Source organism: Chionomys nivalis, chromosome 2 (assembly GCF_950005125.1).
Source record: "Chionomys nivalis chromosome 2, mChiNiv1.1, whole genome shotgun sequence".
Classification (NCBI taxonomy): Eukaryota; Metazoa; Chordata; class Mammalia; order Rodentia; family Cricetidae; genus Chionomys; species Chionomys nivalis.
Genome location: NC_080087.1, coordinates 36,064,663 through 36,091,648, shown reverse-complemented (window position 1 = coordinate 36,091,648; position 26,986 = coordinate 36,064,663). Strand labels below are relative to the sequence as shown.

At 42.1% G+C, this 26,986-nt stretch overlaps 1 protein-coding gene across 6 annotated transcripts in view; it reads left to right on the top strand.

The window, feature by feature from the left end:
- Akap7 (A-kinase anchoring protein 7) overlaps window positions 1–26,986 on the top strand; it is a 129,349-nt gene that overhangs the window by 92,516 nt on the left and 9,847 nt on the right. The window contains exons 1-2 of one of the 6 annotated variants that reach the window (XM_057763018.1): window positions 5,557–5,955; window positions 8,250–8,318. The exons of 4 other annotated variants lie outside the window; for them this stretch is intronic. In XM_057763018.1, the coding sequence (XP_057619001.1) occupies window positions 5,907–5,955; window positions 8,250–8,318 (118 nt within the window). In that variant the 5' untranslated portion in view covers window positions 5,557–5,906. Of the gene's footprint in view, window positions 1–5,556; window positions 5,956–8,249; window positions 8,319–26,986 lie in introns of those variants that run through there. One more of the 6 variants, XM_057763019.1, reaches the window with a different exon arrangement.

Genomic DNA, 26,986 nt, shown 5'->3' with positions numbered 1-26,986 from the left:
AGATAAGAATAATGGGTTAATATAAGCTATAAGAGCTAATAAGAAGCCTAAGCTAATGGGCCAATCAGTTTATAATTAATGCAGACTCTCTGTGTGATTTTCTTTGGGGCTTGCTGGCTGTGGAGTACCGGGTAGGAGGAAACCCCAACGAGCAGGCCCTTCATGTTACATGGAACATTTAGAGACTTTCTGTTCTACAGACAGACCCAGAGAAGGACAGTTGTTTGCATATCAGTTTCCAGTGATGTCGATTCAGAACCTTTTTTTGGTGTCAGATTGACTGCAAAGATGCAGAAGTAGCATCTTTTAGGTCTGGGCAACAGACAAACATTCCTTGTGAGTTTTTTTTCCCCATGTACTTAGAGAAATCAAGCCTGGATGTAGCTCAGTTGGTAGAGTGCTTGCCTAGCATGAACAAAGACTTGGGTTTCATTCCCAGCACCATATAAACCAGGAGTCATGGCACGTGCCCATGGTCAAAGCCTTAGGGAGGTGGAGGCAGGAGGATCAAAAGCTCAGCATCATGGTTAGCTCTGTAGCTATTTGGAGACAGGCTTGGCCTAGTGATCCTGTCTCTAAACAAACACAAAGAAATAAAATACAATATTGAATATAGTTACCCAATATTCTTCAGGCTCAATAACTTGTCTTTTGAGATCTTAGTGTTTGTGATTTATTTCAATAAATTATTAAGCATTTATGTGTGTGTGTACATGTTTGTATATATGCATGTGTTTGTGTGTGTGCAGGTACATGGGCACATATGGTGTGTGTGTGTGTTTGTGTGTAGACTAGTCAAGTCAAGGTAGGATGTCATCCTCATTTTTTTTTCTTTTAAACACTGCCTGGCCCATTAGTTCCAGCCTCTTATTGGCTAGCTCTTACATATTGATCTAACCCATTTCTGATATTCTGTGTAGCACCATGAGCTGGCTTACCAGGGAGGATCTTAACCTGCGTCTGTCTGGAGTGAGAGAATCATGGCGACTCCTCATCCTCATTTTTTGAGGCAAGGTCTGCCACAGATCTACAGCTTACCAATTTGACCAGACTGACCAGCAGTGGACCCCAGGGGACATGCCTTTCTCTCCCTTGCCACACCGGGACTGCAGACACATGCCGCCATTCCCAGCTCTTCCATGATACTAGGGATCTGAGCTCAGGTCTTTTGATTGTACAGCAAGTGCTTTGCTAACTGAACCATCGCCCAGCCCTCCAAGCCTCCTGGCTTACATTTCTGTCAAAACTGGCAATTTTTTCTTAATGGTTTCCTTGCATGCTACCTGCTGTGTCATGCAATCTTCCTGAAGTGTCCCTTGTTTTAAAGGCATGCATGTTTCTTAAGGCTCTGTTTTTGTTTTCTCAGAATTTAGAAGGATAAAGCAGGCCTTCTTTCTCTTTATGCTTTGTGGTCTAATTAATATCTTTTTTCTCACCACTATTTTGAATAAAAGACACTTCTTACTTTCTTTTTTACATGTTTCCATAAGTTATTAAACTCACACTTCCTTTAACCAATGGATTAGCAAAAAGGCCAAGAATAATAAATAATAAATAACAATAAAATAATAGTGATTGTAGTAGGAGCTGCGGGCTGTGTTTCTGCTGCCCCAGCTCCTGGTCGCCTGGCTAGCTTATGCCCCAAAATAACAACACTGCTTGGCCCATTATATCTAGCCTCTTCTCGGCTAACTCTCGAGACTAGCCCATTTCTAATAATGTGTGTAGCACCCAACGTGCGCTTACCGGGAAGATTCTAGCCTACGTTCATCCTGGGTCGGAGCTTCATTGCATCTGCCCTGGGGAGCAGCTGCATGACATCTAAGCTCACTTCCTCTTCCTCCCAGCATTCTGTTCTGTTTACTCCACCCACCTATGTTCTAACCTATGAGGGCCAAGCAGTTTCTTTATTAGTTAACCAATGACCTTCCTCCATCAGGTGATGATAATAACAGTAATTTTCCTAGCCTTATAATCATATTATTAAAGTTTGGTTTTATGAAACAGAGTCCCTCTATGTAGCCCAGGCTGGCCTGGAACTTGCAGCCCTTCACCCTCAACCTCCTGAATGCTGAGATTGCACGTGCTCACCAGTGACTCTGGCTTTAGGGTCACAATCATACAGAAACATTTTCCTCTTTATTTTGAGTAGAACTTTTCCTTGCCCTGAAATCCAATCACACACACACACACACACACACACACACACACACACGCTTAGTTGTTGATGGAAAAGATGACGCAGAGAACAGTTTCATCATAGTTAGGCATTATATTTTTCTATTAGAGATAGTACCTGGACCCAGTACTTCAGATTACAGGCACATGAGGCAGTTGCCACCTCCCATATGTTTTGGTTTTATTCCTGCCATTTTAACAGTTATAAGAAAAATGCAAAACCGTACAGCAGCTATCAAGTGTCCTGACTATCATTTGGTTGCGCAAGCCAGGCTCCCGAGAAAGCAAGCAGGAAAGGCTAAGGCTTTGAGGTTATACCAGCCATCTCGTGCTATACATGCCAGACGCGTCTCCTCATGGAGGTCAGCCTTTTCCAGCTTGATATTTTAAGATGGCCTTCATCTTATAGTCCAGACTGGTCTTCAGCCTCCTTAGTGTGAGGTTAACCTTTGAAAAATCTTCTGGTCATAGTGTATCTCCGTATTTGGCTAACGTGAGGATGTCATTCCTTCATAAGACACAGTGAGGTGGCTCAGGAATGGGCATAGGTTGTTGTCTCCCCTGCAGGTTAGCACCTTTCTGGGATGTTCTTGCTCTTGACCATGAGTGGGAGGTAACATTTCTAGACTTCGTCTCCAGAGGGCTCTTTTGTTAAGCCCTCTATCTTGAAATGGGATTATATCATGGTAGCAGTGCTAATAAAGGCATTTGGTGGTAAAACTTAAGGAACGAAGTTAAGATTTTAAGTGTACTCTTGTGGAAACCAGTTAAATTTTATAGTGTAATTCCACACATTTTGATTAAAAGCCAGACAATTTGAGATCATGCCCCACTCTAAATACCCCCAGATTTCCCCCTGACTTACCATTCTGAGCTTCAGTTGGAGATTGTGTTAGCTCTTGCTTCCCAGAGCTTTTTTGAGGATTAATTGGATGAGTAAAATATTTTACAAAGGACTTTGCAAGTACCTGCCATGTAGTAGTGTCAATGGGGGTTAGATCTTTAAATTCCTACTTTCAATTTCTCCATTGTTTTCTACCTTTTCATCGTGGTTTGATGCCTTTTTTGTTACCAGATCAGCTTTTTGTTTATTTGGGATGGGATCCACCTGTGTTGCTTAGATTTGCTTTAAATTCAAGATCCTCTTGCCTCTGCCTCTGAAGTACGGGATCACAGGCCTGTGCCACCATCGCCAAGGAGCTTAGCTTATGCTGGGTGTGTGTGGAGAAGTCTGTAACATTATATAGCCCCCCTTAGAATATCCTTATGAATACTGACACTTAGCTATGGACACATTTTTATACTTTGTGCATAATTTCGTGTTTTCGGAAGCAGCAGCAGTGGGGGTACTTAAAAAGGTTGAGCTGACAACATCCATCACAAGGCTATCCCCCACTGGATACTGTGTGTCAGGGGCCTTTTATTTGGAGATCTGGATCAACCTGGCACACTGGCAGGGCGGAAAGCTGCCAGAGGTGTAGGCAGGATTGCTAGCTGGGGCTAAAATATCTGAGGTGCATATAGATACAGACATTGTGTTTTCTCCTTCCTTATTCCCGAGTACTTTCTACTCTGCAATGATGTTTTAGAACTTGATAATGAATTGACCAGTGAAGGTATTCAGATTCTCACAGGTTAATCTTCCATAGTTGTGAACACCTGGCAGATCTTGGATCCAAACTTACGGTTTTATAATTCTAAAGGTCATGTCAGGTCAGTTGGTAAAGTACTTGCCACTCAACATGAGGACATGAGTTCATATCCCTAGAACTTGCAAGATTTGCTTGCTAGTCTTAAGAGGTTCATATATACTATCATTTTATGAATATTTTATAGTCACACACAAAATCTTATTTTGTAGTTTGAAGTTTTAGCCTCAAGTATTGGTGAATTTGAAAGGAACTAGTGGAATAGCGCAAACTGGTTCTGACGATGAAATTTGACTTAAACAATGGCTATGTTCATTATATAATCAACAGAGTACTCCCTTAAAATACACACAAACTAAGCATTCTATTTACAGTTAAAGTACTCCAAAAGGAAAATCCAATTAAGAATATGTAATGTTTCAAATATTAGTTTTAACTATGTAGACAGATGTGGGAATTTCACTTTGTCAAATAATGTTTGTTTTTATTACAATACCATTATAGTATTTAGAAGCTTGAGAAACTGAAGTACTTATTAATGTGCCCCACGAGCCACAGAAATAGCTCACATCACTTGATACATGCTAAAGTGTTCTCAAGATGCTTGTGAAACCCTTAAGTATCAGAATTCTAATATATATGTTGCGGTTCACACCTCCAGTTCCAGCTACAGCTACTGGAGTGGCTGAAGCAGGAGGATAACAAGTGTTGCCTGGCTACAAAGTGTGTTCAAGGCCTGCCTGTCTAATAGGGAGACTGTTTCTCTCTTATGGGGGTGGTGACTCTGGATGTAGCATCATGGTATATAAACTACACAAGCTAGTATGCCCAAGGCTCTAGGTTCAGGCACAAGTGCCATCAAAATTCTTTGGGAGAAGGCTGTTGAAATTGTATTCTACTGCAGGTCAGCTTTTTTTTTTTTTTTTTTTAAATGCAACACCTAGAATTTTTAAGATTAATGAATTTATTTTTCTAAAGTATACACTCTCCTGGTGTGCGTGACTATGAAGGTAGTGGTGCTGTGTTCAGATCCACTGGGAATTTTAACCGTGTTTCCCTCTCCTTGGAAGCTCGGCAGATTGATGTGTATGCCTAGCCAGGTCATGTAGGAGTGAAGGAAGAAGCTGCCCAGAGACCCTGGCACTAAGAGTCTTTCATTCCTGCCCTGACAACACACATGGCCACACCCTGAAGGAGACAACAGCTTTTAGATAGCTACAGGAAGTCTATTATTACCTTATAAATCTCAAATGATATCGTGCCTTTTGAAATTAGTAGTTTTGCTGCCCTTGAATTTGGCAGTCACCTTGTGGCTTCTTTCAGAATGATGCCCTTATTTGTTCTGGATCTGTTTCTCAGTCATACATCAAGATTTGTGGTTATTTTCTAGGCTACAGTTTCCGATTTCATTCATATTGACCAGTGCTTTAGTAGGAGAATAAGGGAGTGTTTCGTCAAACAGATATGGAACTTTAAAGATACGTGTTAAGTGCAAATAAGTTGATTCCCACCTCCCCCCACCCACCTCTATTGTTTATACAGTTTGTTAGGTATTTAATGGTACTTGAGACAAGTGGAATTTCCAGTGTCCTTCTGTGCTGGGTTTCTCTGTACACAGACGACAAACAAAAGTCTCTTGGGCATTAAAGAAAGCTCTTCCTCTTTAAATAGCAGGCAGAAATGATGGTTTAGTTTTTTTTCTTAAACCCGGGTTTGAATTGCGTGTGTAATTGCTGTATTGATCTGTGTGAATAAGGACTCGGTCTTTCTCCTTTACCTTTTTAAAGACACATGCTGACAACCTGGCTTCCACATGTGTCCTTATTTTCGGGTACTGGGAAAATTAGGCGAGCATATGGCCACTTCGCTCTCTAGTGCGTCCCAGAGCAGTCGCTGGAGCTGGAGGGCCGGGAGGAGGAGCCTTTTTGCAAGGCAGAGTTCCCTTCCTTTTCTCTCCGCAGAGGTGCTGAGCGCTGGGCTCTCACTCAGCACTCCCGAGCTCCAGCTGCAGGCTGCCGCCAAACAGACGCGGATTAGCCGCAGCCTTCCGGTGGGGTGCCCTCCAGGAAAGCCGGGGCCATGGGCCAGCTTTGCTGCTTCCCCTTCGCCAGAGACGAGGGCAAAATCTGTAAGTACCGCTCGCGCCTGGGTGAAGCCGTGGTGCTCGCCTATAATGTGGAGGTAGCCTTAGGGTTAGCTTTGGGCTTTTCCCGTGGGAATCAGCAGGGAAACGAGCTGTGGTTCTCAAATATGCATATAATGCAGTTGTGAAAGTACAGTGTTAGGCTAACACTGGAAACTCATTCCTGATTCTCCTCTGCTGATATTCTTACAGCCCTGTTTCATGGCACTATCTAGCCAGAGTTTAGTTTTGAGTTTCTTTAAATCACTGCATTCGGTTCATACATTATACAAGTCAGAGCCCCTTCCTGGGGGCTGAAACTGGCCAGCTTTGGGAGCAGCATTCAGTCATAGCATGCCGGGGTGCTGTTGGTTCCAAAATGATGGGGACTGGACATTTGCAGATACTTTCACGTGTCCTCTGCTTTGTTCTTGCGGGAGGGTTCAGGTGTAACCGGAAAGACATATCAAAGGAGTGGTGCTGCTTTGCCCCTCGCTAAAATCTGGGTGAAAAAAAAATACGCTAAATATTGTATAATACATTTTAGCAAATGTCAGATAGATTCTGTATCTGCTTCTGGCCCATGAGGAATTCAGGTAGTGGTGTGTGCATCTGAAGACCCCCCTCCTCCCCAGGCTTGCATGCATTCACTTACGTTCTAGCTACTGTGTAGGCTGCTGGCTTCAGAATTAGTGTGAACAAGCTGTCTTATGCTACTTACCCCGAAATAGGGAATTTTGCTTCCCTTCCAATGAAGTCTTTCCAGTCATACCTCTGAATTTGCAGCATCTATCTGTCACTCCAGTGTGAATCTCAAGTAGGTTCACAGAATTTCCTATCTAGCTCAGCTATTCTGAAGATCCCCATCTGGTTTGTGTTTCCTGCCATTCGTTCCTTAGAAAACCAAGCAAGGGCAGGTTTAAGAAGTTCATAGACCTTCCATGCCCATTATTCCCATGGGAGTCCAGTCAGTTTTCCTAGGAAACCCTTTGGGAGGACTTTGGAATAAACGTTGAGAGACTTTGGCACATTCAGCTTTTAACAAGGGCCAATAAATGTCTCTGAATTTACTTAAGAAAGTGACGCTGTGCAGTGTGACAGACACACAAGTCACTTTCTAAGAGTAGGCATAAGCATGGACTGGACAGCTGGACCCTTTCCAGTGTGTCAGAATGGCTTCTCTCTAGTTCTGGAGATCTGAATGCATGGAGTCACTTTCTGGAGGCCATCCCTGTCTAAAACGCCTTGGTGTGGACAGATACAAGGACAGGAGTTCCTGTCTGATCCTCTCTCTGTGCCTACTGTTCCTTTGTGTGGGCTTTCTGCCTGCATGGATTTGCTTTTGCTTCTGTCTGTGAGCAGTCTTCTTGATCTCAGTGCAGTGACTGTGTCCCTTGCCGTTATCTGGAACTGCTGGTGTGGTTTTGTGTTTTAGACACAGTACTTCTAAAACTGATTCATAGGAAGTTCTCTTTAATGCTTTTTGGGTTCCCTTTCTCAAGTTCCAACCTTCGTAAAGGAAAATAGAAATAGCACTCTGTGCTGGAAGAACTTGAAGCCCAGTGCGTTCGCGCCCTGCTTCCTTCCCACTCTCACCCAAGCTGACCCCTGGTCTTGCACATCCTTCCACATCATTCTTTCTCCTTCCTATCTTTGGTTTTTGTCTTGACTTCATCGGTTTCTTTCCCCACACTCATTTACACATCTCATGCACAATGCATGTGTATTGTAGACCAGCTTCTGAAGCTGTATTTCATTTCAACAGAGTGGCCTAAAGAGAAAGCATGTTGGGCATGACTATGCTGTCAATAATATATGCCTAATGGGACTTACCAAGTAGGGGGTGAGTGTGAGAACATGGAAGAGGTTTCATTGCCCAGTGCATCTCAAGACGAGTGTAAGTCAGCTCTGATTGGACATATCAGTAAGTTGTGTTGGTAATGGATGGGGAAAAAATCTACAAAAGGCATTCGAGAGGGCCCAGAGTCATTTTGCTCTTGTGACTGGGTTGTACAGTCACATCTGAAGGCACTGGCACATTTTCTTGCTGTGTTCCCAGATACTGAGTAGCGCTGGCAGTCTGATCCAAGGCAGCTGCTCTTTGATCATCTACTGGGGGCAGAGCACAAAAGTGCTCATGCCCATGTCCCTCTCCTACTTCTGGCATAAAGGGTCACTCTCCTACTTCTGGCATAAAGGGTCATGATCCTGCACTATTTTTCCAGAGGGTAAGCTCAAATTAGAGATCTATGGGATTTTGGTGAAAACTTCAATTTGTGGGTATCATTCTCAAAACACAGGTGAGTTGGGAAGCCCATCCTCCGCAGTCCTCCAGAGATACAGCAAGGATAGACCCAACGGGCTGAGTGGTAAGAGTCAAGTGGTACCTCTCTCCTCTTCCTGTTTTACCTTGTTCTGGTCCTTTGGTGGTGGTGCTGGTGGAGGAAAGGGATTCTAATTTAATTGATTCATTAGTGCTACCATTTTAATCAATTAATAGCAAACAAAATGATTCTCTAATTAACCAGCTGTACAAGGGCCCAAGTTCATGCTGAAAGTTATCTGTTCATACCTGGAACTCTTGTAAATGGGGTATTAGCAGAAATCATCATGGTTCGTGTACCAGGCGATCAACTACAAGCAGCAACACCATTTTTGTCTGAATCCCAGTGGTTGAACACACACACATACACACACACACACATATTATTTTGGATCACAGTAAATAGAATATGTTGAAAAATTAGTTGATGATTCTTAGAAAATTCTATTTATATATTTTATATAGGAATATTCCTGACATTAAAATCATTTCAGATGTGGTAACAATAACAAATGTTTTAGTTATTTTTCAACATCACTTTTTTTATAATTCAAAAAATTTCATAGATTTTTTTTTCTAGAACTTTTTTCCCTTAAATTACCGAGTTGTCAGTATTCTGAGAAGCAGTCACTTTTGCCTGAACGAAAGTGGCATGGCATAGATGTACCTACTATCACTTAATTCCTCATTAAGGAAACCTCGATGGAAACTTGACAATTAGATACCTCTCTAAGTAATTAGGCACCTTGATAACTTATTGCTCAGCATTCTCATTGTTCTTTTCCCACTGCACATTTTTCTGTTTTGAAGCACTCTGCCTTTGTGTAGAATTAGTAGGTGAATAGCCATAGATGGCATGAACTGCGAATCGAGACAGGTAGTCTCTTACTGCAAGTGTGCAAGCAGAAGGGGCCAACCACTCGTTATTAGGGATTTTACAAGGGCAATGGCCAACGAAGCAATAGGCCGACAACTTGTTTACTCTCCCGCATTGGGGTTCTGTGACGCTGCTCTTCTGTTTTCTACTTTTTACATGGCTTCATGGTTATATTTCACATGTCTGCTCCATCTTAGCACATGGGTTTCCAGCATTTCACATTCAGGACATGCTATGTGTTCCTGTGGTTATGTCAGACTCTGAAAATGTCTTACCCCCAGGAGCCATATTGTGAGTGCTTGTCGATGAAGAGGATGGTACGAATTTCCTGTTAGGCTGCTAGTGTGGGAGAACCTGGGATGCCTATGTTTGAAAACTATGGATGGTTGTTGTGGTAGCAGAGATGAATTAAGAGTTAAGAGCGCATGCTGTTCTTTTTTATTTTACTTTTATTGAAAACAGATCTTTTCCTACACAATATATTCTGATTATCATTTCCCTTCGCCAACTCCTCCCAGTTCCTCTCCACTTCCACATTCTTCCTTTCTCTCCTCAGAAAGCAAACAGGCATCTAAGGACCAATAATGAAATAAAATAAGATAAACCCCAAACAAATTGTAATAGGACAAAGAATAAAAAACGAAAAAGAGCCCAAAAAAGCACAAGGAACACGTATAGACGTAGAGACATAATGTGTTCTCACACAAGGAATCCTATAAAAGCATAAAACCGGAAGCCATAATATATACACAGAGGACCTGTAAGGTTAAAAGAAAAATGCCCTGACACAGCGTTATGAGACAAAGATCCAAAGATGCCATCGAGTTCGTTTTGTGTTGGCACCCACTGCTGGGCATGGGGCCCGCCATTAAGAGTGGTTTGTTTCCCCAGCGAGACTCTCTTGGAGAAAAATAGTTTTTAATTCACAAGTGGTTATCAATTGGAGATAGCTTCTGGGTTGGGGTTGGGAGCGTATGTCCACTTCTCTCTGCCCTGGGACCCCATCTGGTGCAGACCCGAGCTCAGTCTCTTTGAGCTCATGTGCGAGCACACACTGTTCCTCCAGAGGACCCCAGTTTGGATCCCAGGACCCACGCTGGGAAACTTATGACTGCCTGTAACCCCAGGTCCAGGGAACTCTAATAGCTGTGGCCTCTGAACGCGCTTGTCCTTGTGTCCACTCACCCAGTCCTCTCTCACACAATTAAAAATAAATCATAAACAACAACAATAAAACCCACAATACCCCAAACCCCCAAAACATACTAATGACAAGATAATAGGTTTTTAATCAATCAAAAACTACTATGGAGCTGGAGAGATGGCTCAGCAGTTAAAATCACTAGCTGCTTTTCTAGAGGATCAGAGTTCGAATCCTAGTACCAAGCTCACAACTGCCTGTAACTCCAGCTCCAAGGAATTCAGTACCCTCAGTTGACCTCAATGGGTACAAATGCACTTGTGGCATACATTCATGCAGACACAAAAACATAAAAATCTTTTTTAAAAGTATTAGGATTTTGAAAGTTTATTCATTCCCCCATTTGCTTCTTAGGGCTAAAAGGCTAGGGACTACAGGATTCATGCAGATACAGCTTTTTAAAAACTCTCTCCTTTCTCTTTTTCTACCTCCACTTTGGCTTTTTTTTTTTTTTTTATCGGCTATCATCTGCCAGGTACTGTGCCAGGATTATTTTCAAAATGTTCATGAGCTACAATTATTAGATATATGCTTCCCGGCTGCCTTGTTTCCGAGGGAAAGTTATTGGCAGCCAGAGAAGTGGGGAATTTCTCAGTTATAGTCCTCTGGGATATTGGGACTAACGCTGGCAGAAAGCCTGGATCCCAGGCTGCTCAGTATCTATTACCCCTTCTGACGCAGAGAAACCGGTGTATGGTGTAATCCGAGACTGCACTGTGCATAAAGTCTCTTTGGGTAATGTAGTGGTGGTGGCCATCATGTCATACATAGTAAAACATTTAGCCATAGTCAATACTGATTAGATTTCCCCTTGCTAAGTGATGTCTGCCCAGGTTTGTTTCTAAACTTGAGTATGGGAGTGTGAGAGCAAAGGCCAGCAGTTACTGCTCTTGCTCCACCTCTCTGCTTGTGTCAGTTCTGCGGGCTGCGGCACCACTGGATTTCTCTTCCTTGGTCTCAGGACTTTTGAACATTGCAGGAAATGCTGGTTAATTTTCCTTGGGAGAACCTGGGTTGTAGGAATATTCCCAGTCTTCAGGGCAGCCATCAGCTGCTGTTAGCCACACACAGACGTCCCATTCTCCAGCAGTGTGCTGTGACCTCCTTTGGTCCCCTTTCCTGGAGGTACAACAGAAAGGAGTCAGGGCTTCTGATGGATCGCGTTCTCCGGCAGTGTGCTACGACCTCATAGTCTCAGAGGAGTTTCAGGAGCTCGTCTAAACCTCACAACCTTTGAAGGCTTGTGGGAAAGCGTTTCCCATAGATTGTTTAATTGTGGCTGTTTTACCCACAGTAAGGAGACTCGGAAGAGCTTCTAAGTGTTTAGTGTTATGTGGTAGACCATGCAGGGTTTTGGGAACAGACTGACCCAGTTTGTAATTTTTGTTCTGATATTTACCGTTTAACTTCTTTACTTTGTACCCTGATATTAAGTAGTATATACTTGTCATGAAAATTAAATAACCAAGATTTGGCACATATTTATAACATGCCTGTCTGCTAGCTGTCCTTCTTTAGTATACTTGGTGAGTGTGGATTTTCTACAATAAATAAGGACAATGGTAATGGCAACTCAGTTTGGCCCAATAGTGGCTTTATTTTTCCTTTGCCACAGACAGGGAATTAGGATTTAGAATTTCAAATTCATACAATATCCTTTCTTTGAAAAATTCCCTATCTGTGTTCCCTAGGTCCTGTCTATCATAATGTTTTGTTTCCTGCCCTGGGAGAAAGGTGTGGTCCATACATTGTCAACCCAGTTTTCTTAAGATTCCATAGAGAGCCATTTTAAAACAAACTCTCAAAGATAATAGAGCCGGAAGAAGAAAGGCCACGTCTGAGACCTTCTCCACTCCCTCCATAAAGCAGTATATACTTGCCCATTCTTTGTTGAACTTAGTTCATTAAACTTTTATCACCCGCAGCCACAGACTTTGGATGTATTCTAGTGGACTTTCCATGTGTATAGTAGGTATGACTCCCAAGTTCTGCTAAGCTGATTTAAAATATAGCTGTGATTATACAATTAACACATACTCTTTGTTGTCAAGAAGTTATATTTACCAAGTTTATTATGTGCCAAACTCCGGTGTGTATTCTGGTAGAAAGATCATTAACCCCAGTAAAAAGCGACAACTCCGTGATTACTCCCTCTCCCCCTCCCCGCCCCCAGACAGGGTCTCTCTGTGTAGCCCTGGCTGTCCTGGAACTTACTCTGTAGAACAGGCGGGCCTCAAGCTGACAGAATCCACCTGCCTCTGCCTCCAGAGTGCTGGGATTAAAGGCAGGCACCACCACTGCCTGGCCACTCCCTGTCTTCTTATAAACGTCCATTCTGCATTTGGCTGCAGTGAGACCTGGCCTTTTGTGAGAGGCGCTCAGCAGAACGTGTCCTGTTTCAGCTCACATGCCTGAGCATTCCCTGTCTGGAAAGCTCTGACCGGGTGTTCGGAGGACCCGGGGATGAGTGATGCAAAGTTATTGTTGTTGGAGGTTTCTTTTTAAACTTACACGACTTTTAAAAGCTGAAAGCTGATGGATTTATTTTATTTTATTGTCCTCTCAGTAGTACAAGTCTTTTCTGTCTAGCAGGTGATGCCACGCCCTTCCTAGGCCAGGAAGGTTGCAGAACCAAGTCAGCCAAGGCCAGGCAGGGCAGGTTAATTGCCACAGAGATTGGCAGTTGCTTTAAGCCTTTCTTATAGGTGGCTTTTACAACCTGACATGAGCAAACACAGCTTCTGCAAAACACATTTTAGGAAATTAATTGCCCCGTGACGAACATTCATAATGTCAGAGTTAGAAGTTAACAGACCTTGGAACTATTAAAATAAATCTTTCAGTTGGGAAACAGTCAGAGACAAAACCTGAAAAAAGGAGTAAGTTTAACTTGCATTTCAATGCTGTAGTAACTGGGGTGCAAATGCTAGTTTCATTATAAGTCAAATATATTTGAAACATTTTTTGTTTCCATGTAGTGTTTCTCAACTTATTAATTTAGCTAAGGATGTTTATAAACATATGATACATGTATGAAAAACTAGGGAAGAAGTAATATGCGAACAAGATGCTTGGGATAGAGGGAAGTAAGGATTTTTTTATCCCCCCAGACATTAAATGATGGCGTTGACGGTGATGCTGCTGGAGAAGGAAGAAGGACCCTGTGGAATATAATGGTCCACACTTGCTTTCCTGCCCCATAGCTCCACCCCCATGTGACTTTGTGGTCAGAGAGCTGTCGTTGGCATTTGCCATGTGAATGACATCAAGCTTTAGTTGTATGTCTAACATATGTCAGTTAGAGCAAAAATAAAAAACTCACACTTTCTAAGCATTTTAAATGCATTTAAAACATTTTAATTTAGAGTCAAAGTTAGCTATAAAGTCAGCATTTTCAGAACTTTGAATGCTATAATTTATGGTTGCATATAAACTGGCAAATGGATGGTTTGTTAACCTAATGCTTTATGTCTAACTTTATTGTGTCAAGTCTTCCTTAAAGTCCTGTCAAACTGGAATCCATCCTAAGGGAGACCAGGATGGGGAGGAGGCTGCAAATAGACCCCAGGAGGCTAGCTGATTCCAGCTCCAGACTAGATTGAGAGAAGGCAGGATTATCTGTCTTAGAGCGTGTGAAAGTTGAAAATGCAGAAATGTCCTTTCTGGTTCTTTTGAGACAGACTTAGGAATGGTGGATGTTTTAGCAAGTCCATAGACTTATGGCCTTAGACAGCAGGTGGTTGACTGCTGAGATGGCTCAGTCAGTACCCATGCTTACTGCCAAGTCTAATGATTTCATTTTATCCTACATGGTAGAAGGTGAGACCTAATTCCTACAAATTATCCTCTGACTTCCACATATGTGCTATGGTATGTACACACACACACACACATATACACATGTCCACACACACGCACACATAAACACACAAATAAGTGAAACAAAGCCAAATGGTAATGGTAAATTAAGTCCAGAAACATTCTAGTTATGTTTACAGTAAGTTTTATATTAAACAATAAAAATATGTAAATGGTTGTTAATAGAGACATCCAAGTAGAGTTTGTATTAATAACTTACAATATATTGTGTGGCAGAAGGTTTTAAAGACAGAATTTCCAAACTGTTTTGTCACCAAATGTTAAGTAGAAGACCAGAATTTTTATGACTGTATGTACTTTTAAATTAGTTTCTAGTGACTATTGAGTTGCGTTCCAATTAATGTTTTTGAGATCAGCAAACTTGCTTTAAAATAGAGGCTAATAACAGTTTGGCAATCATGTAGGCACTTCATTATCTAATCTGTGTTGTGTTATAAATGTGGGTTATGAACTCAGTGATTATAAGCAAGTCCTGGTGCTAGCAAGCCTGTGTGTGTTGCCTGCTGTGTGATTGTCTTTGTAATGAAGTTGTTTTGAAATGTTAGATTTATTCTGAGATACTTTTTAAATTGGCATATTAAATCCAAGCTAAGAATTCACTGAGTGGTAGTATATATTCACTACTGTATATAATAGTCTACTTAACTTCTAATGCAAAATTAGACCCGTGGTTTTTTTTTCACAGAACCTAAAATGTGTACAACTGCATGAAGTTTGATGTTAAAAGACTATAATAGATTAATTTATGAGGAAGTTTATTCATGAAATATCCAGTTGTAGCTGCTTTAGCTTTGCAGCTGTCTTTGCCTTTGTACCCTTTGTTTCCGTACATGTTTGAATCATCTATGAATGCAAAACTGAGTGAGGGGAAATTCAAGAGAATAGCAGATATTAGTTATGACACAGCTAAGAAAACAGGGGCTACACCAGGTATTTTAATCGAGAGAATTAAAACTAGTTGAATGGATTTTGAGTAATGAGTGTAAAGTCCAGACTGACTTAAAGATATAGTAACTCTCGGGCTTGGGCTTGTGGGAAGGAGGGTCCTGTGTAGCTGAGAGCTTTGAGGAGGGGTTTTTGTCCCTAGGAAGGGGCCTCTGGGACTTGAAAGAGGGGCCACTAAAGCTGGGATTTGGGCCCATGCGAATAAGACATCAGTCAGGGAATCATAGAGGCCACCTTCAGGAGTAAAGAGAAGAAATGAAGACTGGAACCAGCTGCTTCTGGAACCTGTTGCCACCTCTGGAGGGGAGCAGTGAGGAAGAGTGGCAGGTGGTTGGAGCAGCAGGGACGGGGACAGTGAGCAAATGGCAAAGGGATAGTTCTGCCTCCTTAGCACAGTTTCCATTTAACCTCCATCCATCCTCCTGGGAGAACCTAGCAGATACATCTGGCCAAGGGATGACTTTGTCAGTCTCAGGCCTTGTGTCTTCAGTCTCAGAGAGGAGGGTGGGGTTGAAGCTCAGAGACCAATAGTTGTTGGCTATGTTTTAATAATGTCTATATTTTCCATTGTTCCAGGATAAACTTTTAGTTTGTGCCAATTTGTAGTTCTTATTTATTTATTTATTTATTTATTTATTTATTTATTTATTTATTTATTTATTTATTTGAGACAGGGTTTCTCTGTAACTTTAGAACCTGTCCTGGAACTAGCTCTTGTAGACCAGGCTTGTCTCTAACTCAGAGATCCGCCTGCCTCTGCCTCCCAAGTGCTGGGATTAAAGATGTGCGCCACCACTACCCAGCTATGTAGTTCTTATTTCTTTGGTGACAAAAGTATCAACCATATTTAACAAGAATGTAGCTTTTTAAAACCTATCACATTTATAGTTTAGATCAAAAAATTAACTCTATAAAATGTCTATTTCAAAATAGACATTGTATATGATGATTCAAATTAGTTAATATTTTTAAGGAAAATGCTTACATAAAATTAACAAACTAAAGATGGCCAGATTACTGTTTACTTTTTAGTTGGTATACTGAATTCTGGGTTTAATTATGGCATCTGCATACATGTGTGTGGATGTTGCTCATGTTCACCCTGTTACTCTCTCTTGCTCCATTCCTCCCTCCCTGGTCATCTCATCTGGTCACTTTTCTCCCACTACGTATTTCTCCTGTGTTCATGAAAGAGAGAAAATTATTTAAAAACTAATTTTTCAGCAGTTTTTGAATATCATTTTTAAATGCCTTATTTAGTTAGATACATGTCCTGCATTGTTGTTTATGCTGTTTGTAGGGGATAGTGGCTGTCTTTCATTCTGTGTTGAGGATACTCACTGTCAGTCCCTGTTGTGGGGACTTAGGCCTGCAGCCAGTGCAGATCAGCACTGAAAGTAAAAGATGTTTTTGCCCATCATCAGAGTTAAAGGGAACCAAAGGCCCAAGTCAGGGCCTAAGGCAGCAGAAAGTCTGAGGAATTCTGAGAAGTATCTGGGGATTGATCACAGTAAAAATAGAAAGGACAATAAAATGTATTGAGGCAGTGACAGGAATCAATATATCAAGACAGAGTCTTAATGAAAGGGAGGATCTGTGAGAGGATGCATAGACTCCTGAGTGCAAACAAGAGAGCCTGCTTGCACACTCTCAGCCTCCACCTCTCCGTCCCTTATCTCATCATGCACATACTCGTGTCCATGTGTGCACACACGTGTGTGGGGAGGGGAGGCTTTTATTTGTTTGTTTAGAGACAGAATTCCTGGCCTGGCTCTTACTCAGTTTGGCTAGGCTGTCAGTCCAGCTAGCCCCAGGGATCCTGCCTCTCTGTTTCTGCCTCCCTGGTGCTGAGATCATGAAAATGTGTCACTGCCTTGGTATTTTGTGTGGCTTCTGGGGGTTGAACTCAGCTCCTTGTGCTTGCGTGGCAACCACTTACAGTAGAATGGGCTCCTCCCCAGCCCTCTTTTCAGCTTTTGTGATCCAGCTTCTCAGCTTCTGCTGGGTGGTGGGGGGAGTGGCTTTGAACAGCTTCTGTTGTACTGGCTTCAGTTGTGGAGGTAGGACTTCCTTCAGCTCCGGGAAACAATGAGTTTTTTTCCTTCCCACGTGTGAAATCAGTAACTGCACTGAATAGCCTGTGTGCCACTGCTCTCTTACTTTGTACCGGGCTCCCGGAGAGCCATTGAGCTGGGCTGCCAGGGTCCGCAGGGTAACCTAGGTGAAGTTTAAACAGCTCTGCAGGAGCCTCGGGGAAAGTGGGGGAAGCTGGGACACCAGGGAAAAGTGAGTGAGTGGTCCGTTAGTCTTGTTTGCTTGAGGAAAAGGTGGAAGGAAGATATGGAAGGTGAAGGGGGGTGTGGAATAGATGTGGCCCCAAGGTCTGTGTAGCAATAAGCAGGCTGGTCCAGAGGGATCTTTGGGCTCCTGACACGGGGAATCACCATGCTGCTGCTTTCCCCTCAAGTTGAGGACATTGGGAGTCCAGTGGCTCTCTGATCCATCCCTCTGTGACCTGGGGTCTTTACTTGCTTATTAAAATTGCTTTTCATTGGTCCTGTTTTATTTTTCTCCTAGCTTAACTCTGCTGTTTTTAAGCTAATAACTGTATCAGCCCTTTTGGGACTTGAGCAAAAAGGAATGAATGACTGGAAGGAAGCTCTGTGATGGAAGGTTTGTCATGATTACCAGGAAGATGAGAGCAGCAAAGCTGAGAAGGGAATGACTGTGACATCTATCACAGATGCGTGACACACGTTCTGTAGTAGGTGTGTTCTTGGAGGGGTTGCATACAAATGGAACTTGAGTTTTACAATGCTACACATTTCAATTAGTGCATCTAGAAACCCAAGACCATCTGTATCATGCTATTTCTGGTGTAGTCTGTTTATATATCTGCTGGACATCTTTTAATTAACATACAGTAGTTTTTCTCTATATCAAAATGGTACATCATGTGATTGTAAAAGAGTGTAGTTTACGCTGTACAGAACAATATATGACCTTGCTAGAAGGCAGCTCCACTTCCCACTACACCACCTGCACATGCAATATAAACTCCTTGTTTGCAGTCATGTCCACACTGTTTCAAGAAACGGTGGTGATGCTGGAGAGATGCTCAGGATGCTGGGTAAGTGGGAGTACTGCTCTTGTGCAGGACCCAGGTTCGGCTCCTAGCATTTAGACTAGAGAGCTCATAATCATACGTACTCCAGCTTCTGTGGATCTGACAGTCTTCTGGGCACTACAGGCACCTGCACGCCCACACGCGTGTACCTACAGTCAGGAGACTGCTTGTTCTTTCACGGCTGCCCAGACCCAAAATCATCACACAGAAACTATATTAATTACACCGCTTGGCCAATAGCTTAGGCTTCTTATTAAGTAATTCTTACATCTTAAATCAACCCATTTCTATTAATCTGTGTATCGCCATGTGGCTGTGGCCTACCAGTAAAGTTCTGTCCGGCATCTGTCTGTCTCCTTTTGGTGGCTACAGGTGTCTCTCTTGACTCTATCTTTTTTCTTCCAACATTCAGTTTAGTTTTCCCACCTAGCTCTATTCTGCCCACAAGCCAAAGTAGCTTCTTTATTAACCAATGATAATAAAACATACTGACAGCATACAGAGAGGAATCCCTCATCACATAGCCTGCTCCTTTACAAATATATACAATTAGAACGGAATATCTTTAAAAACAATGGAAAAAAATGAAAGTGCTTACTGTTAAGTCAACTGCTTTGGTCAGAGCTTTGTATTGTCTTAATTTTTACAACAGCTCTGGACTGTAGAATTGCTGTTATCTGTATTTTATAAATAAAAATCGGGAGACATAGGAAGGCTGACTTCTACAGGGACACAGGTATGACATTCTGACTCTATAACTTGAGAAGAGGCAGTAAAATACTTTATGATTGTAAGTCTCATTGTAAAGAGAGATTAGCATTGTGGTACAGGGTCAAGTGTGATGTGTTAGGGCCACACTGATTTCACATTTGAGTTACAGTTTTGGCAGGTTTTAGCCAAGTGGATATTTACATTACGATTCAAAACAGCAACCAAAGTACAGTTATGAAGTAGCAATGAAATAACTTTATGGTTGGGGGTCACCAAAACATGAGGAATTGTATTAAAGGGCTGCAGCATTAAGATGGGTGAGAGCCACTGCTAAGCAGCTGCAGGGAGGCCTGATTCTGACTCTTCAAGAAGGGGAGCAATAGGATTAGTTCGGGTCATCTCTGGTCTCCTTCTACCCATGTTTCCCACACCCCTTTCCCTGTGGGAACCAAGCTTGTGGCCTGCAGAGGAAGCCTAGCATAGTGGTGACTGTCCCTTGTCCACCTGGTGCTATCTGTGCTTGTCTCTGTCATTGGCTGGTGGCCGTTCTTCTGTACACGGAACTCAAGTACTGCTGATGGATCATGTGCATGTCCATTTACACACCACCTGTGCAGTGTTCAACAAACATACATACTAGCTTAGTTTTCTGTGGAAGGTTTCTGATAGAAGTTTCTAGTAAACTGGTACTCATAGACACTGAGAAAAGAAAACTTCACCCTATATTACTGTCTTCGATTGTTTTTTTTTTCCCCTAATGTTAAACACATAAAGAGGTCACTAGGCTTCAGTTTTTCTAGGAAGGTGGTGCTGTGTTTCCTTATTCATTTTTACTGTATATGCTCAGAAAAGGTGGCCAAGGATGGTGCTTGTCTTGACTTTGTTTTGCTGATTGGTCACCTTATCTTTCATGCTAACTATCTCACCCATCGTTATTGCTTTGTAGATGTGGACTTTGTCCACAGTTAGCCAGGGTTCACAAGCAAGTGTGCTGACCAAACACTTTTGTTTACCCTGCTTCTCATGCTCAGATTTTAAAAGGGGTTTACTAGCCATCAAAGCAAAACAGGGGCATGTGACCTATTTTATGTGTTTATACCTGAGAAACTAGAAAAGTTTGCAGTCAGAATCCCATTCTTCTTACCCACCAGACATTTAGTTTAGGGTTAGGTAGGTGGTTGAGTTAAAGACAGATAAAGTGGAATAACTTAAAATATTTCATTTTTTGTTTAAATATGTATTTTCAGGTTCGGGGTGTAGATCAGTTGGTAGAATGCTTGCCTAGAATGCATGAAACTCTGGAGTTGATACCCAGTGTTGTATAAGCTGAATGTGATTGGCACATGCATGCTGTCCCAGTACTCCTGAGGTAAAGTATGAAAGATCAATTCAAGGTTTTCTGCAGATACATAGGAAGTTTGAAGTCAGCTAATATGCTAGAGACTCTTTAAAAAACAGAAACAAACCCATATGCGCGTGCACGCACATAATCACACACCTGTAACATGTGGGCCTGCTTTTCACCCTGGCCGCCCTGCTAGCTAGCCCCAAAATAATCACACAGAAACTGTATTAATTAAAACACTGCTTGGCCCATTAACACAGACTTCTTATTAACTTTTGTAATGTTAATTAACCCATTATTCTTATCTATGTTAGCCACATGGCTCAGTACCTTTTTTATTGGGGCAGGTCACATCCTGCTTCTTCAGTGCCTGGACAGGACTGGGGAAAAAGCTTCCTCCTTCTCAGTATTCTTCTGTTCTCATTGCCCTGCCAATACTTCCCTGCCTGACAATTGGCCAATCAGCGTTTATTTAAAACATAATTGACAGAATACAGAATTGTCCCATAGCACACATAATACAAATGTGAAATATTCATGATGTTCTCAGCTACTTTGTAGTTATCCTGATAGTTTAGTTCTCTCCCAAGAAGGTGACTACTTATTTACAACAAAATTAAGACAAATGAAGAGAAATCACTTAATCAATAGCAAATGTAGTATTTTTTTTTATTAAGTAAGAGGACTGTGTGAACCAAACCAGACTTACACACATTGCAGTGTTCTGAGAATTGATATTATACCTTAGTAGCTGGCGCAAGTCACCATTCCTTGCAGAAAAGCCTTACAAATTTGTGTATATTTTAGAATATGAAAGTTTAGTTTGGTTCTGTAAGGGAATGTAAGCTGACACCCTCCTCAGCATGGCCTCAAGCTTCCAAGCCTTGCCATTCTCCTTCTCACTTCCTTTGTCACCAGGCACTAGAGCAAGATGCCATTAGCCACACAGGCCACACTCGTGGTGTGCCAGGCCGTGTTATGTCCTGCCAAGCTCTTCTACTTGGTCTACCTGAGAAGCATTGACTCAAGTGTCATCCCCTTCCTTCTCCATGAGGACATGAGGTGTGGAGCACTTTGTCTTTGATTTGACCAGTCTTCTTTTTATTTTATTTATTTTTTAACATAGGGCACTTGGCCTGGAATTTGAGATATCTGTATAGCCCAGACCTTGAACTTACTGAGCTCAGTGCTCCTGCCTCTTAATTGCTAGCTAGGATTAGAGATATGCCCCAGGACCTGCAGTTTATGACCAGGGCTTTGGGCATATTAGACAAGTGCTCCACCAGCTAAGCCACACCCCAGCCCTTGTCTATAGTCTTTCAAATTTTTGGGTGTATTTAACATGTACAGGTGTTTTGTCTACATCTGTGTCGGTACCCCATGTGGATGCCTGGTATCTACAGAGGTATAGGAGGGTGTCAGATGCCCTGATGTTGGAGCTACAGATGGTTGTGAACTGCCGTGTAGGTGGTGGGAATTGAACCTTGGTTCTTTGGATGAGCAGCCTGTGTTCACCTGCTGAGTCACCTCCGCAGCCTGCCAGTTTTTATTTGTGTATCCAGTCTGTATTGTTCCTCTTTTCTGCGGAGTATCTGTGACCTTTTATTTTTTTACTGTCGTGCATTTCTATTGAATTGCAGGTTTTCTGCAGGTAAGGCTAGATTGGGTTCAGTTCTGTATTCATAATGCAGCTGTTCATCACAGGGAGGGTATGTAGTGGATGTTTCTGGAAGGAAAGATGGAAGTATGGAGGAGAGAAGGTAGAGAGAGGAGGGAGGGAAGAGACAAAGACAGAAGGAGGGACAAAAGAAGGAAGGGAGGAACGGAAGGAGGAAATATGCATACGCAGGCCTGAGAATTTACGGTGAAGAATGATGTACTGGGAGTGAAACCTAATTTTCCATTCTCCAGTCAATCATCTGGTCATTGGCATTTCTCACATTTACCTGCTTTGTCCTAGGATGAAAGTTCCACAGTCTACCTACCTGGGGTAGGTGTTCTGGGCGGGCTAAGTTTCATAGTCAGAGAACTCCAGATTTCTATTTCTGTGACTGTGGAATCCTACACAGGTTTTGTAAACTTGTGGTCTCATTCTTTATTTAACACTTATGAGAAGCTGGTGAAAACCAAGTGGGATAATGTTTCTGACCCTGCTTTGCAAAGCAGGGATCCCTCTAGGTGGATAGAGGAAGCTTTCCCTGTTATTGGTGTTGTGACTTATCGTCCTCCGTTGGTATTTCGTCTGACCTGGGTGTGCCTGTATTGCTTATAAAGAGCCAAAGAGGAATATGGCATATGTTACCTGATTAGATTGTTTGGCAGCATTTTTTTGCCTGATCGACCTTGGTGAGCATTGCGCTCAGCAATGGGAAAGTACCCTTTGTTTCTGCTCCAACTGAGCCTTAGTTTAGAATACAAGCTTAGAAAGAAAGGTGTGTGTTATCAGAAATAACCAAGAAATCAAAAGCTGGCTCTTCTGTTCAGCTCTCTTGAAATAGATGGCTAATCAGATAGATGTGTGCAGTAGTTAAGATTCTAGCATAGTGTCATCTTCAGGCTCCAAGAGACAATTACATGAAGATTTATACTTATGACCTGTTTCTTTGTCCTAAAAATATGTTTTCAATGGCATTCATCCTTTTCCTGATACTCCTGTGGACCCCGATTTGTATTGATAATACCTATCTAGTTTTTTCTATTCAGAATTGTCCATCTTAGTCTGTGTTGCACTGGGTGACTCAGAGTGCTCTTAATGACCAGTCAGGGACCTTGAAAACCCCCACATTCCAACTGGAAAAAATGCAGGGACTGATATTCAGGGAGGAAGCTCTGTGGTTTCTGTATGATAGTAATTTGTAATGTGGACTCATGGGTAGACTCTGCAAACAACACGGAGCGAATCCCGAGGAAGACCAACTGCAGAGAGTCCTGCTCCCTTTTGAAGCAGATTCCAACAACAGATCATGATCACCTGCCACTCCCACACAGGGAGCCGGTTTTGTTTTCTCTTGAGCAGATTGCAGTAGCTGATACGTCTGATACACAGAAGGGAAGAAGAAAAACAGTTTAGTTCCCATTTACAGTCACAAGTCACTCCAGTCAATTTTACAGAAAATATTTTGATATTGAACACCACAGCAAACTGTGACTCACAAGGAAAGCAACCAAGAAGCAGGCCTGCAGCTGTGAAGTTACACACTTTGCAGTTGAGGTGTGTCTTAAAATAGTGAGAAGTCAGGAAGTCCTCCTCAGGGGCAGCCACAGGCTGATGTCAGAGCTGGTCAGCGAGCCCTGTTTGACCCCATAGAGGCTACACTGGGTGCTCATCATTGGGAAGAAGCTGTTCCCAATCGCATTGTGAAAAGCAAAGTCTATTCTACATTTGGTCAATCTGCTCTTGCTCGTGTTTAGTTCTGTTTGTTTTAGTGAATGTAAGATTCATAGTAACCACTGCAAGTGAGAGCATAGACAGCTCCACCACCCTCCAAAATGGTTCCGTTCCTTCCTGTTGATCTCCCAGCTCCCGAGAACCGCTGGTCTGTTTCCCATCTAGCTCTGCCTTTTTTTTGTAATATCAAATGTGAAACCACATAGTATGTGACCTCTTCAGTTTGATTTCTTCACATAATGTATTTTAGAGATCTTTGCCGCATGTGCCAGCATTCCACTCCTCTGTACTAGTCTTTCACTGCATGAAAGTATCACAGCCTTGTGGCTCAGTTCATCGATGAAGGGTAGTTAGGTAGTTTCTGCTTTAGGGCACGTTTGAAGAGAGTGACTGCGGACACTGGTGTAAGTGATTTAGTGGGATACACTTTTGTCTCACCTGTTTTCAGGTCAAGCTAGAGGTGAGAGAGATTGCTGGAGAGTGTGGTAAGAGATTGTCAACTTTTATAAGAATTACCCCAAACTCCCCAAAAATGGGATTTTGTGTTTATTTAACATGTACTAGTAATAGTAGCGCTGCTTGCTTGCTTCATGGCCTTAGCAATCCTTCATGTTGGGTGTGCCTTTAACTAAGTCCTTTGAGTGGGTGAGTAGCGTCATCTTATTGTGACCATAATTACCTTTTGCTGGTGACTATTGATGTTGACTGTCTTTTTGCCCTGCTTCTTAGCCATCCATACATTTTTGTTGTTGTTTTGTTTTTGAGACAGGGTCACTCTATATAGCTCTGACTGTCATACAGCTCATGATATAGACCAGGCTGGCCTTGAACTCGGAGATCTTCCTGCCTCTGCATCCTAAGTGTGGGGATTAAAGACATGTACATCACATCCAGCCTCCATGCATACATCTTCAACTTTTGGGGATAACTTTTATATTTGCTTTTTTATTCCATTTAAAATTACTTTTGGGGGGAGTTTTCAAGACAGTGGTCTGTCTGTGTAGTTCTGGCCGTCCTAGAACTCACTGTAGATCAGGTGGCCCTTGAACTCACAGGTTCCTCCTGAGTGCTGGGATCAAAGGTGTGCACCTCCACCACCCAGCTGCTGTTTGGCTTTTTGGTCAAATTCTTTAAAGGCTTCACTTTGCAGATATTTTTTCTCACTCTGTGGTTTACATTTTACTTTATTTTCTTAGTTGTATTGTGAGGGGAATAAAAGTTTTATATTTTGATGTAGTCAGGAGTATCTTTTTCTTCTTTTTTGTAGTCTATACTTTTGATGTCCTAGGTAAGAAACTCATGGCTACCAAGAAGTTCTTGGGTAATCTCATCTACATTCTTTGTGTTTGAGACCTTACAGTCAACTATGCTCCTACTTGAGTTAATTTGTATGTGTGGTCTGCAATGCAGGATAAGAGGTGTGTTTGCTTGCTTATTTGGCATGAGTATCTAGTGATTCTAGTACCGCTTTCTAAGATCACCCTAGTATATTTAATTGCCTCCGCACCTGTGTTGACAATCACTTGGCTTCAATGGCCTTGGATCTGGCTTTTATTTTGAGACTTACTTTGAAATTACAGCAGCAAACATGGTATGGTATTGTATGAAGGTAGACACATGCATCAGTGAAAATAAAGAGGCATTTCAAAGATAGGCAGAAATCTGTAAGATCGCCCTGGCAAATCAATTATAGTAAGGAGTATTGGTCTGTAAAGGTTTTGTTTGCTTTTCACAGTGTGGTCTGGCTAATCAGGACGGGTGTGTGTTTGTTTGCACAAAACTGAATTGCTACGGTTTCTTCCTAAAATGTTTGGTAGTTTCTTCTTTCTGCAGTGTAGCCAGCTTTCTGGTCTCTTTTCCTGATTTTTAAGAATGGTTTCTTCCACAGGTGCGGACCGTTCAACTTATCAGTTTTCTTTTCCCCTCTGAAATGCTGGGGGCAGTTTGTGTCTTTCAGGGATATGCTTGTTCGTGGTGTCACTGAGATGAAATTGCTCATAGTATTTAAATATTGATCTCAGCATTCGTGTAGTTGATGGTAATGTGCTCCATCCCATTTCTGATATTAATGCATACTTACTGATTTTTGTTCCTGAAGAAGATCTACACAAGCTTTATCAGTTCCACTGATTTCTGTTCCCCAAACCAGCTCCCCATTTAGTGTTACTGACTTTTTATGGAGTCACCCAAGCTAAAGGCTGGTCCTTGGAGCGTGGGATCAAACCTAGCTCAGCATTCTTCCTGTAGCTGGCCTTGGGTTAAATAATAGCTCTCGTTCTCTGTGTTCTTCATGTGGCAGCTCTTTTAGTGGATCTCTATGTCTTCTCATTTTTTACCAAAATTCTTAGTAGTGTAACCTTTGTTATAAATTGGGGTAGGTTTCACATACATTCTCCCCTTTAGATAGTCTCTTCATATCTATCTCTATCTCATATCTATCCTTAGTGCTGAGGATTGAACCCAAGACCTAACTTACATTTGCTAGGCGAGCACCCTACCATGAGCTAAGTTCTCAACCCTGCTAAAATCTTCGGACCATATGAGTTATTTTGAGTATCTTCATTTCTTGAGTTATTTTGAGGGGCGCTGTTTTACTTCTACATTATTGAAGGATTCTCGAGATATCTGTTATGAATTTCTTATTTGATTCCATTGTAACTTGAGACTGTGGGTTGGGTGTAGTCATTATTTCTTCATTTTTCAACTTATGACTGAGAAGATGATCTCTCTTTGGTAAAAGTTTTCTATGCGCTAAAAATAATTTTATTTTTCTGTTGTGGAGTGGGGTCTCATAATTTTTATTAAGGTGGATTTATTTGTTAGTGTGGTTCACATAATCTGTATTTTCATGAAACTTGTTCATGTTTATTTCTGTTCTTGAGAGTGGTGTTGAAGTTTAAAACTGCAGGAGAGACTTATTAACTTCTTAATTCTGTCAGTTTGCCACACGTCTGTCGGTGCTGTAGTTTGAGGAGGCTCCTCCAGCTCAGGTGTTGCCAGTGTGAGGGATAGAGAGGTGAGGTGTTCAGCTGTGGCAGGAGATGAGGTGCTTTCATGAAGGCCTTGGTACCTGTGTGCCTTTCTGCTCTTTACCATGTCAGGACATAGGAGGGGACCCTCAGAAGTGCAAATTCCAGAGCCTTCATTTTGGAACTCCCTCCAGAGCTATGAGAAATTGAATTCTGTTACTTGTGGGTTACTCAGTATTCTAGAATAGAAGTATAGACAGACAACACAGTCC